This window comes from Bemisia tabaci, chromosome 3, assembly GCF_918797505.1.
Source record: "Bemisia tabaci chromosome 3, PGI_BMITA_v3".
NCBI classification, from domain to species: Eukaryota; Metazoa; Arthropoda; class Insecta; order Hemiptera; family Aleyrodidae; genus Bemisia; species Bemisia tabaci.
In genome coordinates this window covers 63116529-63133364 of record NC_092795.1, presented here as the reverse complement: position 1 = coordinate 63133364, position 16836 = coordinate 63116529, and the positions used below count along the sequence as shown (strand labels likewise).

General features: G+C 39.0%; 1 protein-coding gene across 1 annotated transcript in view; it reads left to right on the top strand.

Annotated features, from left to right (window-relative positions):
* LOC109039908 (uncharacterized) overlaps positions 1–15484 on the top strand; it is a 30489-nt gene extending 15005 nt beyond the window's left edge. The window contains exons 3-8 of the mRNA XM_019055630.2: positions 1303–1364; positions 3491–3662; positions 8221–8287; positions 8992–9057; positions 10530–10642; positions 12431–15484. Coding sequence (XP_018911175.2) covers positions 1303–1364; positions 3491–3662; positions 8221–8287; positions 8992–9057; positions 10530–10642; positions 12431–12899 — 949 coding nt within the window. The 3' untranslated portion in view covers positions 12900–15484. The remainder of the gene's footprint in view (positions 1–1302; positions 1365–3490; positions 3663–8220; positions 8288–8991; positions 9058–10529; positions 10643–12430) is intronic.
* Positions 15485–16836: the final 1352 nt, after the last annotated feature.

The following is a 16836-nucleotide window of genomic DNA, read 5'->3' as shown; positions in this document are numbered from 1 at the left end:
AAAATATAAGAATAAGAAATGAGAAGAAATTCAAATAATGATAGCATGGTAAAAGAGCTTACGGTTCAGTGGCATGGCGTGAACGATCGATTATCGATATTTCCCCATTTGAATCCGTGGTTAAGAACCGATTATTAAGGTGTTCGCTGTGAAAACCCTGTTAATTGATCCTTTTCCATAGATTTAAATGACAGATCAATCGATATATCGCAAAGGACGCCGCTCCACTGGTACGGTTACTCGGAAATCACGTACAAAAAGAGATCTTTTCACCGAAGGGAAAGAGGTTACATTAACGCCAGTCAGTTAGTCTTCGAATTCAGTTTTGGCAACATGAGCTCTCACGTGGTCGAATAGTGGTATCGTTGTCAAATGCCGCGCTTGGTGGGAACGTACTCAAATAGTACTAATAGTAGCTTTTTCCCACGGCGAGTAAGGTTACTTAACGTCTTCAGTTCGCCTTCAATATTTAATGTAGGCAATGCGAGCTCCTACGTGCTCGAATATTTGTATCACCCTCTTAAAATAGTCAGATGGTCTCTGGCGGCTAATTTGTTGTAGACGTAATAACTTTAGTTGCATTCACGTCAACTTATTCCGGTTTTTTAAAGTTATGTTTTTTATGTCGGATGAAGGCTGAATTTAGGTTCAAGCGCACTTACCGTATACCAAAAAACTGTCAATAACGTGAGTGCTCAGTTGCTCACCGTATGTTGTTTTCGCGAAATCGTTTTGAATTATTTCTCGCCGTTAGAAAAGAGGAAGAATAGAGGAAGGAGAAGAAAAAAGAAACAGGAAATTTGTAGAAACATCATACCGTGTGAACATCGTGATACGTAAAATTTTCATGAAGAAATATGCGTCAGCAGATTCTTTCAGCACTACCGCTCTTTTGAATGTGCATATATTTGGAGACTCAAACGCTGAGTTAGAAAAGTAGACAAGTGCAGAAAAACGTCGCCGCGCCGCGCGCCAGTCGTTACTAGGAGCGAACACACTAAGAAGTTTACCTTCTCCATTCAATCCTCCTCTCCTTTCAACCCCACGCAAGAAACCCCCCCCCCCTCTCCTTCACCCATTTGCCGGCCCGAGTAGCACAGAGCGACAAACATATTTAAAGAATTTCGCGTATTTAATAATGCGAATTTTTCTGAGGCTTTTAAAGACGAACTAAAACATTTTTTTGGTGCTTCTCAGCTCGATTTAAGTTTTAATATATACACGAAGTGGCTCATCGCGATGCAAGCTCCATTGAATTCCCACGCTAGCAGATGATTTTAACTGATATTTACTTGATTTCAGGACCAATGGTTCAATTTTTCCAGCTAGTCAGAGGGACAGACCTTTGCACGGAAGCTTCAGTGGTAAGGTACATCATAGTATATTCATGTAAAACTTTTCAATAAATTTCAACCTAAACTAACCAACCTATCAACCTCATTTCTTGAAAACACCGGTGCGGAAAAGAGAAAAACTAAGTTAAGAAATGATGTTAAAAAGTTTTTCATAAAAAATGTAGAACACAAAAAAACTCACAACGTGAAAAACCGAAGTGCGCATTCTGTATTTTCCTTATCTAATAATTGACCACTAGACAAGGCACGAATTGAAGCGATCTGATACATGTTTCTTAACCAGAATTTCTCGTAAAACACGATTCACACAACGAAAATTACGGAAACCAATTCCTAACGAAGATATTAACGTTTTTATTTCACATTGGTTACGAGGAATTTTAACTGCCCGCTCACAAGAAACTCAAAGCTCTACGGGAGTCAAATCGCCCACTACAACGGTTTCAGCAAGCTTCTCAATCGAGCAGTGTTCATTTCCCACCATGTGTTGTTCAAACCATTAGCAATTCGCAATAACTAAGCCAAAGTGTCAAGATTGAGGTTGCCAGATTTTTATATCGCAGAGACTGTCATGATAACGTTCAGCGCGCGATGTGAATCACGTAGAGCATTGAGTTTTCATGAGCGGGTGGTTTGAATTCACGCATCAAGAATCATTAAATATCTTCGTTAGGAGTTAATTTCGGTAATTTTCGTTGTGTGCATCGTGTTTTACGTAAAATTTTGGTTAAGAAACATGTATCAGAATGCTGAAATTCGTACCTTATCTAGTGGTCCATTGATGGAACCGAAATATCTCTTGAGGTTCGGTAGATTTGCCCACATTTATTCTCTTAAAAAATTATTGAATATCATTAAATGATATGAACTTGTCGGCTCAACGTGAAAATTCCAAATGGTAGTCTGATCTTTAAGTTTTTCTTCCTCTTTCTGTTTCTCCCTTTTGAAGAGGATAGGCTAAATGAGTGTTTTTTGATCATTCAAGGCTAGCATGGTAAAAAAGTTGTATGAATGAGACTTATTCCTTTTTCAGAACTCGAGCCAGCTTCAGGTAATTGAACTTTGAGGAAAAACGTCTCCCTTTATTTCCATGAACTTCAAAAGTTGTGTTGTCTTCATTTTGCACTGAACTTGTTCACCTCATATCGGAATGAAGTTCGCATTCTTCATCATTTGAGAGGCACGCATGATATTTTATGAAAAGCACGATGGACTCACCGAGATTTCCATTATTAATATTAAAATCGGTTACACGAAAAATGATTGTGAAGGATAATCCCCTAAAATTGTGGTACTGTACTACCCAATTTTGTTGGATGATATGGACATTTCCAATTAGTTGTGGTAGTACCGCAAAATTTGGGTTAGTAGCCCAATTTATTTGGGGTACCAATTGATTGGACACACACAATTAATTGCCACAATTAATTGGAAATGCTCAAGTTGGGCTTAACTCGCACCCCTTTTTTCCGTGTCATTTACTAAGGAAAAGAGTGAGGTCATTTGTAGGTATTTAAAACTCAGACTCACAACTTTTGCTGCCAAATGTAAACTTTAATACAAAATGAAATCATTGGGAAGAAAAAATTGGAAAATGGCAATCGTTGCAATGGAGTCATGTATCTTTACCGCTTACTGAAATAGCAATTTCGTCATCGAACGTGCGTAATAATAATATGGCAATTAATTCACTTCAAGGCAGAAATTGTGATGAAGTTGCGATATTACCATGATTGTTAGCAGTGGTTGCATGTTGCCTATATTCTTACATTTATATTTGTATTATATTATATAATATTATATTATATCGTACTGATGACTATGACTATGTCAGCCGACTGATTCCTCTTAACTTCCTCTACGTGACAATAATAAAGAATAATAATAATTTTAGACAATTTAGACAAATTAAGACAATTATTCTCGGGTGATTTCAGTTTTTTCCGATCCCTGGGTGTATTTTTTCCTCTCTCTCTCTTTCTCTCTCCCCCTCCCTCTCTCCCTCTCTCTGCCTCCCTTTCCGGAGTTGGAGTTGGGTACTTTTCGAGGCAAGCGTTTCAAATGTGTTAAATTAATTTTTGGGGCCATTCGGAATGATTTCGGGCGGAATCTGATGAAATGGGTGATGTTGGCAGGTTCTCAGTCGCGGCGGGACGACATCATTTTCCCGACGGAGTCGAGCAGTTGGACGACGACGCTGGGAACGAGCACCCGCTTCGGTGTCGCCTCCTTCGCTCCCGACCCGAAGATGTTCAAGTCCTGCGCTGACGGCGACACCTTCTGTGAGGACTTCGACGCCTACCCTACGTAAGTACCAACAGACGCATCGCCAGAGGCATAGAGCAACTTCAGGAGGTCTTCCTACGACAGCCATATTTAAAGGGTATCCCAGGACAAGGGCACCAAAATGCCCCTCCTCACGGATTTTGAATTTAATGGTCTAAACCCCTTCAGGAGGTCCTGAAAACATGGTTTTGGGCAATTTTAACCTCCTGACCCCAATCACCTCCCCTCCAGCCCCGAAAAACCCATTTTTCGGGGAATTTTGGGGTATTTTCACGTTTTATTTCATATCTCCCGCGTTTTTCAATGAAAATGCACCAAAATTTCACCAAATGTACATCAGGGCAATCACATTCTTGGGTAAAAAAATCAAATTTATTGAAATATATTTAGACTCCGAAAAAAATTCGTGAAAATCGTAAATTTTCAATTTTTTTCAGATTTTAGCGGTTTTAAAAAAAATGAGGACACATACATTTTTTTTTATTGCCTTAAAATGTAGGTAATATACCCAGTTGTTACCAAAAAAAATTCAAGCCTTCACGCGTGGTGCGTCCCACCGAAAAAATAGTTTTTTTGGCGCCAAAACGGTCAAAATGGCCCTTTTGGCAACGGTTTACTCGCACGCTATCAAGATAGTAACACTAAAATCTCTAATTTTTGGTTTCAGTGTTTCAAGAAGCATGCCCTTGTATCGTCAGAAAAGGTTTCAAGTCGATCGAGTCCTTACGCCCCACGTAAAGTACCGGTTTTTGGCGCCAAAATGATCAACATTCCTATTTCAGAAGAGGTTACTCGCCGTAGGTTGGCCCTTATTTTTGACTTTACGAAATTTAAAGTGCAGAGCCCTGCAAATGGTTTTATTTGATGAGAAAATAACTGGGAAAAAATAAAAATGGAGAAAAAATATTTTAAAACGCGCCTCAAAGAGCCTAAAGTTCCGAGCGTGGCGTGCGAAGACGCGTTTTTTTCGTCATTTTGCGAATTTTTTTCTCCCGACGAAATGTTTCTACGGCTTTGAAATTTTTGTAGGTAACATACTCTTTAGAGTACTTTACGAGAAAAATAATGAAATTTACCTCGCCCGATTTCAAATGCCCTTTTTACCTCATCAAAGAGGCCATGTCGTGCGATTTTGCCGATTTTCCCTTACGATCTACCCGCACGGCGCGCGGCGTGTCTTTTTTCCACCTTTAAATTGTTGCTTCGGTTTTGAAATTTTCTGAAGTAGGTATCACATATTTTATAGTAATTCACGAAAAAAATAACAACATTTACCTCGCTACTTGTAAAATACCCCATTTCCCCTTCAAAGTGGCCTTGTTTGGCTGCCAAAACTCGTTCAGGCAAACTGTGTCGGGAGAATGTTCATGAACAATCGACGAAATCGCATGATGTGTGATGGGCGAGGTAAATTTCATTATTTTTCTCGTATAGTACTCTAAATAGTATGTTACCTACAAAAATTTCAAAGCCGTAGAAACATTTCAACGGGAGAAAAAAAATTCGCAAAATGACGAAAAAACGCGTCTTCGCACGCCACGCTCGGAACTTTAGGCTCTTTGAGGCGCGTTTTAAAATATTTTTTTCTCCATTTTTATTTTTTCCCAGTTATTTTCTCATCAAATGAAACCATTTGCAGGGCTCTGCACTTTAAATTCCGTAAAGTCAAAAATAAGGGCCAACCTACGGCGAGTAACCTCTTCTGAAATAGGAATGTTGACCATTTTGGCGCCAAAAACCGGTACTTTACGTGGGGCGTAAGGACTCGATCGACTTGAAACCTTTTCTGACGATACTAGGGCATGCTTCTTGAAATATTGAAACCAAAAATTAGAGATTTTAGTGTTACTATCTTGATAGCGTGCGAGTAAACCGTTGCCAAAAGGGCCATTTTGACCGTTTTGGCGCCCAAAAAAACTATTTTTTCGGTGGGACGCACCACGCGTGAAGGCTTGAAATTTTTTTTTGGTAACAACTGGGTATATTACCTACATTTTAAGGCAATAAAAAAAAATGTATGTGTCCTCATTTTTTTTAAAACCGCTAAAATCTGAAAAAAATTGAAAATTTACGATTTTCACGAATTTTTTTCGGAGTCTAAATATATTTCGAATAAATTTGATTTTTTTACCCAAGAATGTGATTGCCCTGATGTACATTTGGTGAAATTTTGGTGCATTTTCATTGAAAAACGCGGGAGATATGAAATAAAACGTGAAAATACCCCAAATTCCCCGAAAAATGGGTTTTTCGGGGCTGGAGGGGAGGTGATTGGGGTCAGGAGGTTAAAATTGCCCAAAACCATGTTTTTAGGACCTCCTGAAGGGGTTTAGACCATTAAATTCAAAATCCGTGCGGAGGGGCATTTTGGTGCCCTTATCCTGGGATACCCTTTATTCCTCATGTAGAAATGTGCATCAGCCCATCAGCCAATCAGAATGAGGCTACATCAAGGAGCAGACCTATTGAACGTATTTCTATCAAACAGATCTATGTGCGGGTCAGAAATATAGGTTGTGCTCGTTAATTGTCAGGCGGTAAGAATGAATGGAATGGAATGGATTTATGAGACCAAGTAAAATTTTACTTGCAATGATAGTTTACGTAACATGCAGTCCATCAATAAGTGAACTGGCGTTATCCTCTGAAAAATTTTACCACGCCAAAAAGCTACTGCCGTGATAAAATATTGTCTTTATGCATACAGATGTTTTCGCGGAATTAGGGGGGCCTGGTCCATCCCAGACAACGTCGCCTCCTCTAAAAATGTTGAAGGAATTAGCGAGGTGCGTGCATGGCGTCTTCATCGTTTTTAAAATTGTATTTAAATTAATTTATGGGTAAAAATCGATTACATTTGCGCTTAAAACGTGCCCATTTTCAATTTTTTTTCGGAGAGACTCTCCAGACACCCCTCGATTGCATGAGATGTCCCTTCGTACCACCCCACGAGCAATTCCTAATTCCCATTCTGTAGAGCAAAAAAGAACTGCCAAGGAAAGTACGACCTTTATTGTATCCAATCAGATTTTTATCATTGAACGTGAGGCTAGAGGTCAGCAAACTGAAACCGCGCCGCTCAAACAAACCTCTGATGATCCATACTGCCGTGCTATGGAGAGATCCCGTATGAACCTTCAGGCCTTGCCAAATTTCCCACGATAAAATACGAATTAATTGGGATAGTTGTAAATATTTCTCTTCAAAATTTTGAGACTTACAATTTTGAGACTCTACTTTACAATTTAATCTAAAATATCTGAAATATCAAGGGAAAATATGCATAAATTTCGTCGTGAATACCTGTTTTATCCGGGGAAATTTGGCAACTCTTGAATGTTCATACGGCATTCTTCCTTAGCACGGCAGTATCAGTGGCGTGGCGTGCTTTGCGATGTATCGATTGCTCTACCAATTAAACGTCTGGAAAAGAATCGATAAACAGGGTGTTCGCAACGAACACCTTCTCGATTATTTACCACAGTTTCATGTGGAGGAATATCGATAATTGCTCATTCACGCCTCGCCACTGAGCAGCATAGCCCTCAGCCGGCTGACCTTCGATCAATGTTCACCGTTATTAAGTTGATCTTTGCTCTCGTATTATTTTAACCCTTACACAGAGTCCGTTAAGGTCACATTTCTGATGAAACTTCAATAGTCTCTGGACTGAAAAGGCTTGGACCCAAAACAAATGAAAGTGTGTACATCTCTTAAAGATGACTTTCACAGAAGGAACCTAACTCGAGGTTAGTACTGATCAACAGTGATTCTTGTAAGTTGGCAGAACGGATTTTCATCCAGAAACAATCGATATTTATCGAGACAGCGGGCTGACCCTTGAAATTATTAGACGAAGCGATCGACAAAGAAGACAAAAAGGAAATCTAAAGTGGTTGCAATAGACAAGGGATGTAAGTAATAGACTAACTAATGGCAACGTGCGAGAGTCCCTATAACTAGTGCATTATTTTTCCTCTTAGTCTATAACGACAACCTGTTTCAGCCAATAGGATCGCTCCATTTTCCCTTTGTCCTTTTTGTCTACAGGTATGTCTATCAATCTCATTAATTAGTTGACAGGCAGACTGGCAACCTGCTTCATCTAAAATGGATTGTTTGTAATTTTTCTGAATAGGATAGAAGGAGGACTGCCACTTTGCAGGATTTACCATGATTATTGGTCGAGCAGCATTAAGCGAAACAAGTTGGTTTACGTATAGTTTGAATAGAACATCCCTCATACATGAGAAATGCGCAATCTCGTACATTAGACGCATGCTTCAATGTCTAATTTTCTTTTGAACCCACTAAGAATTCTTTGACTTTCAGTATTACGATGGTAAGCTCTTGAAACCATAAAAATAACTTTTCTCCTGAACTTTACATGCTATCCGGTTTACCTATATTCGCCTTTAATCAGAAGCGCATTAAAGATAAAAAATAAATCCTCAAATTGGTTTTTTAGATATATCTAAAAAAAATAATTTTCATTTGTTTTAAATATTAATAGGTTAAATATTTTCTTTTTAATCCTACATTGAAACGAAAGTATAATTTTTTTTATCTCTTTTTACAGACAGCAAGTAGAGGATCTGGTTGCGAATAGCATTGATAAGTACCAAGCGTTCTTTGGGAAAGACAAAGTAAGTTTTCACCTTTACAGCAAGAAAATTTATTTTTCATAAATTCATTTTCTAGAAAAAAGCAATTTTTATTTGACTCTATCCGCGAGCCGAGGTTGTTTCCTTCTTTTGAACATTGCACAACGGAATTAATATTTTTTACTCGTACTCCTCAAAGAGGAAAATATTCTATACGTGGAGTTGAAACCAATCAAATAAGTAACCAATCGAAGATTATTCGGTTTTTCTGATTAAGAAACCGAAACAACTCAGTTTTAAAGTAACTAATTGGACGTATTTCTGCCAAACGGAACTACTCGTATGTGCATTATGACGTGAGCCCTGTTATGCATATGGTCTTATGGGTCTCGGAGCTTATGTCTTCATGCACATAGTTCTGTTTTGCAGAGATACGTCCAATAAGCGAATGGACGTCCCATTTCCCGTGCATGATAACACCATAACTCTTGATTCTTCTGGAGTAAACTTATTTATTTGTTCTTACACACATGAATTTCGGGTATTGTTCCATCATAAGAGCTGCAAGAGCTCCACACTCCCCTAGTCTTGTTTTCTTGTTTCTTTTTTCGTTAGTGAATTTTCCACTTTGATAAGTATATATCGAGGTGGAATTCTCAATATTTTCATTCTCTTCTTTCTGTTTTTCTAATATTTATCGTAGCGCGACGACGACGTCAACTAACACTTGTTAACAAATGTTTTAGGTGATAGAGCCATCGTTGATGCATAAGATTGACGATCTGAGTGAAGCGCAGCTATGCGTATCTGTGGTAAGTACGAATCAGAATTAGATCTTTTTTTCGTAGAATGGTTCTGCATACTAATTTTTTTTTAAAAAAAGGGCATAGGTTTCCTCTATTTTGAATTCGATCCATTTCCACAGCCCAACAGCTTCAAAGCTCATCGACATTCTCAAGATCCGCACTGTGTATTTTATGCAAGTTAAAACCTTAAAATAGACGTATTTCTGCCGAACGGAACCAGAAACAGGAGGGAAACAAGGGGTGTGTTAGTTAATCGAGGGCCGTAAGAATGAACGGGAATCATAAAGCGCCAGTGACGTCACCGGCGCCGACGGGGACGAGGAGATTCAAGTTGACGTCATTCAACTTATGAGCCCTGTCCACAAGGCTCTTTTCCCATGCCCATGGCTCATGAGTGCCACATTCAGTCGGCACTTAGTTCCGTTTGGTAGAATGTAAAATCCCGCTTTTCCATTTCACCAAAGGGAACCACGCTCACTTTTACATTGTTTCATCTCCAGCTTTCTAGAGCTTACTCCATCTTTCCCGCTCGTCTATAGTTCCGTTTGGCAGAAATACGTCCAAATGGATTTTTTTTCTCTGACTTAAAACTGGAAACATCGAAGTTTTGAGTAATCTTATCTGTCAATGCACCTCACACATGAGAACGTTAATTCCTCGTATTGCGAATGGTCTCTTTGGAAATTGGCAAGTGCCGACTAGCAGGATCGGTTTCTTCGATCTGAATACATGCAAAAACTGGAGCAATTATACAGATCTGGCCGAACTTTTGGCGTAAATTTCGATTTTTTGCTTCATATTGAGCTTCAAATGGAAATTTGTCCGTCTGTAGACGATCACCAATCTCATGGATTCCTGGTAATATTTCGGTGCCCTTATGAATAATGTCAAATGTTACGTAGTCGGTGTTCGGGTGACTCTCATCAGCCCGCGTATTGCCCCGCTCGGTCATTCTTCAGAATATTCTTTGAATTCACATTAATAAATCTGGAGCAATCTAAAAATATTTATTGAATATACAAGAATTCAACGGACATGGTCATGGCCGGATCTATAAAAAGGGACCTCATCTTCCAAAAGAGGAGTTTCCTTAACTTTTCGCAAACACTTAAACCCGGGTTAACATTGCGCCCAATTTCCCAGATTCACACGCCTCTCAGCACCTCAAAAAGGTTAAAGAAACTTTTCCTCCGGAAGACAGGTACCCTTTTCATAGATCTGGTCATGATTTACTCCCTTGCATTTGAAGAACCGTACATGATATTTCAGTTTTAGTTTCATTTTATGCTTTTGCGCACGTTGCATTTACTTGCAGCAATATGTTTTCCTATACCTTGATGCTACAATACAACAATAGAAAGTTCTCGCTCAAATATTATTTTTCCACAGAGATTTATATCCGAAAACTCTTGATAGAGAACATATAAAGCACCTTGAATTTTAACATATTATGATAAATTATTCCAATTAATCAACAGGAATCGACTGTTTTCCCGAAAGTGGCTCAAAATGAGAAACATAAGCCGCTGTTCATTGTGAATCATCCATCAGTACCCGAATCACAGCAAGGAGTCAGAGTGGAAAAGTGCCAGTAAGTATCACTTAGTTCTTTCTTTAATGTTCTACTGCGAGCATCCAAAATAGCAGAGCGATTTAAATTCTTCGTTTCTACCATAAATATATTTCTTAGACACAAAAAATGGTATACTAACGTAGGATGTGAGTATCTTTTGTGCTTCAGTTTTGACATCGCCATTTGCTGAGCGTGATTTTGTAGAGCAACTATTCATGCCCAAGAGATGTCTTCGAAGCACAGAGGCAACGAATTAAAGGCACTCTGTCATTTTAGATCCTGAGTTTAGTAGATCCTGAGTTTAGTAGATCCCGAGTTTAGTAGATCCGAGTTTAGTAGATCCGAGTTTAGTAGATACCGAGTTTAGTAGATCCGATTTTAATAGAGTCCGACGCACAATGTAACAAGCCTTTCAGAGAGGTTTGACATGAAATTTTCGACTAAAACTGCAAATTTTTATGTTAATTTACTCACATTTTAAATAAAATGCTATGTTTTTTGAGTGCAAGTTTACGAGGAAATCAATGAAACCACTTCTAAAACCTATAAGCTCCGTATTGATATCGATATGAGCTTGCAATACTTCCAAATATTATCTGACTCCTCGCATCGAATTGCTACGCATAGCGCAGTGCGCTGCTGGGGAGGCGGCTATTCAAACGCCACAAGTTAAAACGCCTTCACTCTTGTGCGTATGCAATACGCACATCCATGGAGCCCGAATAGTCGCATCCAAGCGCTAGTAAATTCGTTCAGCATCCGTAGCATGCCACACTAACCGAAGCTTCGATTGTTGCTACGTAATAATGTCGACTATCATTGATTTTTATCATGACGGTGTCAATTTTCCAAGAAATGCATTATTTAAATGTATTCTAACGATGCCGGCCCTCAAAATCACAAAAAATAGGTATCTTCGCATGATACATAGACTTTTTTTAACCTATTATATTTTAATGGGTCTCCCTTTGTTTGGATTTTAGTTTTTCCTTTTGAGAAAGCTAATTTTGTCGTTAAAGTGCGAAATTTTCAAAAAAACATACCGGATGAATCGCACGGAATTTGGAACAAAAGCGATGACCATTCGTCATCCGAAAAAAAGAAATGCAACAGAAAATGTGTAACATCACATGAATCACACGTATGCAGTGGCAAAAATATACTGCCGGAAAAACGCAGCTACGGGAGAACGCCGTATGAGCCTTCAGACGTTGCCATATTTCCTTTGATAAAAAGCAAATCTAGTAGAAAAATTGTGAATATTTTATCTTAGATTTTTCAGATAATTTTATCTGCAATTTAATCTAAAATACCTGAAAATTTTAAGGAAAAATGTGCTTAACTTTCTCAAAAAATACATGTTTTATCAAAGAAGTTTTGGCAACTTTCGAATGTTCATACGCCGTTCTTAACACGGCATTATAGCACAATAAAACTTTGTAGTTATCAGTAAAAATTATATTTTGTTCTGCTCTTTCCCTCTTGCGGGCTGATTATTGAAATTAATGGGCAAAGCTATAGACACAGGAGACAGAGGAAAAATGAAGCTATCCTATTGGTTAAAATGGGTGGTTGGATTGAACAAAGGAGGTAAGTAATAGACTAACCAACGGCAGCCCGCGAGAGACCCGACAGTCAGTCCGTCATTTCCCCCGTAAGTCTATGAGCAGCACCCGTCTCAACCAATAGGATCGCTCCATACTCCCTTGTCTTCTCTGTCTATAGCTTTGTCTATCAATTTCAATAATGATGCTGAAATGTGGGCTGCGTCTAGTTTTTCCAAACATTTTGTGTGTGTGGTTGCAGTAAGACGGGGCTATGCCAGTTCTCGGAGCACTTCCCGATCGGATACCGGGCGATGTGCAAGCAGAAGTACATCTACCGGCGGCTCCTGGCGCTGAACCCGGAGAACGGCGAGCCGTACCCGGACTCCTTCCTCCTTCCGTCCTGCTGCGTCTGCGCCGTCAAGATGGACGCCTCGCCGGCCGAGCGCATGGGCTTCCCGCTCAAGCCCAACACGACGCCCGTCCAGCGCAACGCCGGCGCCGCTGGAGTCGCCCCCGACGCCCACGACGCCCACGACGACGCCCAGTCGGACGCCCCCGACGATGCCCAATCCGACGCCCCCATGGAGCCTCTGAGCACGCGCATCGGTGACCCGGACGGGGAAGTGAGCCCCCCTAAAAACGCTACCAAGAAGGGCGCCTCCAGGGTCGTCTTCGGCAAGGAAATCCTCGAGCCCCTCCCTTTGGCCATTCACGATGATCAGGAATAAGCTTAGTAATCCCTTCGAATTCCTCGTCCTCTTCATCACTAAGAAACAAAGTCGCTTGCACGGAGAAAAAAACTTCCTGCGTGGGACCCCAAGTTGAGGTCATATGGATCTCTGAAGATTTCGGATCACTCATCCGAAAACTTGAGGTCGAGCTGCCGAAGTTCGGGTCAGACATCTGAAGTACTTCGACATATACCGAAGGGTTCGGGTCACACATCTGAAGTACTCCGGTACTTACTTAAGTGCCTCGATGTCTGACCCGAACTTTGGCAGCTCGACCTCAAGTTTTCGGATGCGTCATCAGAAAACTTCAGAGATCCATATGACCTCAACTTCGGGTCCCGTGCACGAAGTTTTTTTCTCCGTGTGGATCCAGAGTCCAAACTCTACTTAAAAATATTGAAAAGAAAAAATACTCTTGACTCCATAAGATTTTACTTGAATCAAGAGGAAATGCGCTTGTAAATCGAGAGGCTCGGCTTTTCGATTCAAGGAAAAATCTGATCGAGTCAAGAGTATTTTTTTTTTGTCAATGTCATTAAGAGTCTGGACTCTAGATCCAAGCGACTTTTTTTCCAGTGATTGATGACAAATTGTGAAAACATGTATCGCAGAATGTGACGTTGCAAATTTCCGAGACGAGAAAAACAATTCTTCGTTATTTTTTGCATTTGAGGGGCTCAGAGTGCATAAGTGCAGTTTTTGAAAAATTGGCATATTAATGATTTCAAGTAAAACTAGTCTAGATGCATATTCTGTGAAAAATTCTCACCCAAATTCCAATTTTTAAGCACCAAAAAGTCGGTTTGAACTTCCTTTTTGCCATAAGAATCCATATAATTCCGAAACTTCAAACACGTATTTCTCGAAATAGCTAAAACTGCACTTATGCGCCTTGTCCTTCAAGCCCCACGTTTCATTTTCACCCCATTACGATTATTGCGTGAAAATTCCGAACCACGAGCCCCGATAAAAATGATCAGTATAATGCTACCTATCGAAACGCCAATAAAATAGTTTATTCCAAGAACGGATCCCAATTTATATCAGTTAACGCCTCTGTTGACATCAGTTGAGATCAGTCGATAATTAATATCAGTTATTGGCATTTTGACTCTGTTCTACGGTTTATTTGCATCAGGGTTTTATTCGTGAGTTTTTCTTTTTTCATTTAAAAAGTAGAAACACTGTAGAAGATTTTAAAACGCTTCAATTACAGCCCAACTCAAGTGTGTTACGTGTTTTCAGAATTTTTAGTAATTGTATTGTTGAAGTGTTCTTTAAAATGGGACTATGCCACTATGGTAGGCTTTGTGTTTAGTGGAGCTCATGGAAGAGGTTAACCCTGGCTCTGAAATTCATAGTTCGTAGTCCCGCACACGAGAAAACATCACTGAATTTTAAAGTTACAAAATCTCCACTCATAATATGTATTTTCCCTAAAAATCCCATGCATATTTTGTATTCAAAATTTCACCGACTGTCCCAAGGATTACTGGCAAAAGTCAGCAACATTTTGGTCGAAAATTACGCAGTCGTATTCTCGTGTAAATTTTTTCGTAATTTCTGCAACCTTGGGATGGAGATAACTTCCTTGTTCATGGAAAATGACCAAGTATGGGCCGCGCAGATTTAAGATCTGTCCCGGGTTCAAAGGCCGTGAAATCCGAATTTCATCAGGAGCTGCTTTGTCTCGTCCATTCAAAAACTTAGAGCAGTTGAGGATACGGCTCTCAAATCTAAAAATGGAGTTTTTTAAACCTGAACGGACGGACTGTCCATATAGTCTGTACATTACGATTTTTAGTCATGCAGTTTTTTCGAATGTTATAAAATTAAAGTTGCCTAGGTCCTACAAGTAGATCTCTTCTTATTTTAGTTTGATTTATGCTGATCAAGAGCTTCTTGAAGGCATATTTAGCTCTAAACACCATTTGAAACACACAATTGGATATTAGTAAGTTTTGTATGCTGCCGCTGCCAGTAAGCCATGTATGCTTCACTAAATGAATGGAAAACTAATCAAAGTAATTCTTTGACAATGCTCGTGATTTTTCTTATCCAAGTGAAGAATAATCTGATATGATTTCAAGAAAAAAAGCTGGCTCATTTCCTTCAGAGAAATTTAAAAGAAGAGCGGACATCTTGAAATACCGCAACTGATGAAATACGTAGTTTTTAAGTTAAGCCACTATAATGACTTATGAGACGCCTTTTGCATTCATATGCATGAATGAGTGTAAGAGAGAGAGAGAGAGTGAGAGAGCAGTGTGTGAATTCTTTAAAGTTCTTAGAAATCAAAGTGGAATTTTGTAAAAAATCATATTTACCAACATTTCTCAACGATATTGTTATGTCTAGACATAATATTGTCTTTCAGGAAAAATTTCTGTTATGTACGAGTATACTGTGAAAAGTTAGTTTTAGACAATACGAAATGAACACAGACGAATGTTCTCATCCCTCCACGGAACATCGCCAAACCACACCAACACCAGAATTTCTGTGATTTTTTATACTTACATGAGTTTTTTTTACGAATATGCTGTGTAAATTTATCAAATAAACTTGATATATTTCACTAAGCGATGTGGTTTTCATTTAAACTATCTTTTTCTGTGTATTTTAATTCAGTTGAAGTCTAGAATCACTTTGGGTCAACAAAATGGGCAACCTATAGGCGTTTGAGGTTTTTTAGTCTAATGAGTCACTGATTAAAAATAACAAAGTTCCTTTATTGATGTAAAGCTGAGTGTTTGTAATAACTCTTTTTCCATTTTTTCTTACCAATTGCCTTTTGAATCAACCTCGAAGTTCTCACGCGCGCTAATGATACACCTCTAGATAATGCAGAGGGTAGGACAAAGTAAAAGGTTCTAGCTACTTAGTCTTACCAGCTGTGCAAGCACTGGCAATAACAGAAAGAGGGATTTGGGTAAAAGACGGAGCACTGTAATAAATCGGGGAAGAGAGAAAAATGAAAGAAGTAGAGAGTGGAAGAAGACGCATGAGAATACCTAACGATAAAACCAAGAACTGACTGACAAACCTGATTCCAGCTAATTTTTAGTTTTAATGTTTCTGTTTGCATAACGTACCAAAATGAAAAGGTAAAATTACTTGGTTGCCTGGCTACTTACTGCCAGTAAGTAAAATAAAGTGCATTTAAAGTGAATACCCCAACGTTTTTTCTTTCGATTTGCGATATATTCATTCGAGGATATAGCTTTAAAGTAATTTCCACCTGTTCCTCGGTCAAATCTTGTACACAGGTACTTTATGAACAACAGCGTGATACGGTGTTTGGGGACTTTTGAATTTTTTTTTCTTTAAATCCAGTGATTATCAAATGATTGCTCGAATTTAAAATGTTCTTTCGATGTGCTATTTACGTTCAGGAGACGTTACACAGGAAGTGAACGAACATCAAGATGTCGAAAAAATTTTAACACAAGAAATTACAAGTTTCACTTTCATTTTTAGATAAATGGATTCATTAAACGTACAGAGGCACATTTTAGTAGTATTTTCCCAAAAAGCCCAACGTAAAACTGAAGGTTTCTGAACGCGACATTATTGCATTTGATTTGCCAAATCGAACGGTCAAATCCGCTTTCGGATACGCAGTAGATAGATTTTTGCAAAAATAATTTTCTAGGAATAAGCAGCTGATGCTGAAGAGTGCTTCTTGGCAAAATGGATCCGTTTTTCGTCAAAAATTGTGTGTGAAACCAGTAATCTGACTTTTTTGCTTTAATATTTCGACGTTGGTTTACTGCCCCCATGAATTTGTCTTGAATATATCTCTGATATTCCGGAGTATCTTTTCCTCGGCAAATTGACAACCAAGGCTGAATTCTAATCGGTCAAGAAGGTAAACAGTGACCGTCATTCAATTTGTTTACGAATTGAGACTGTTGCGGTACAGTTATCGTTT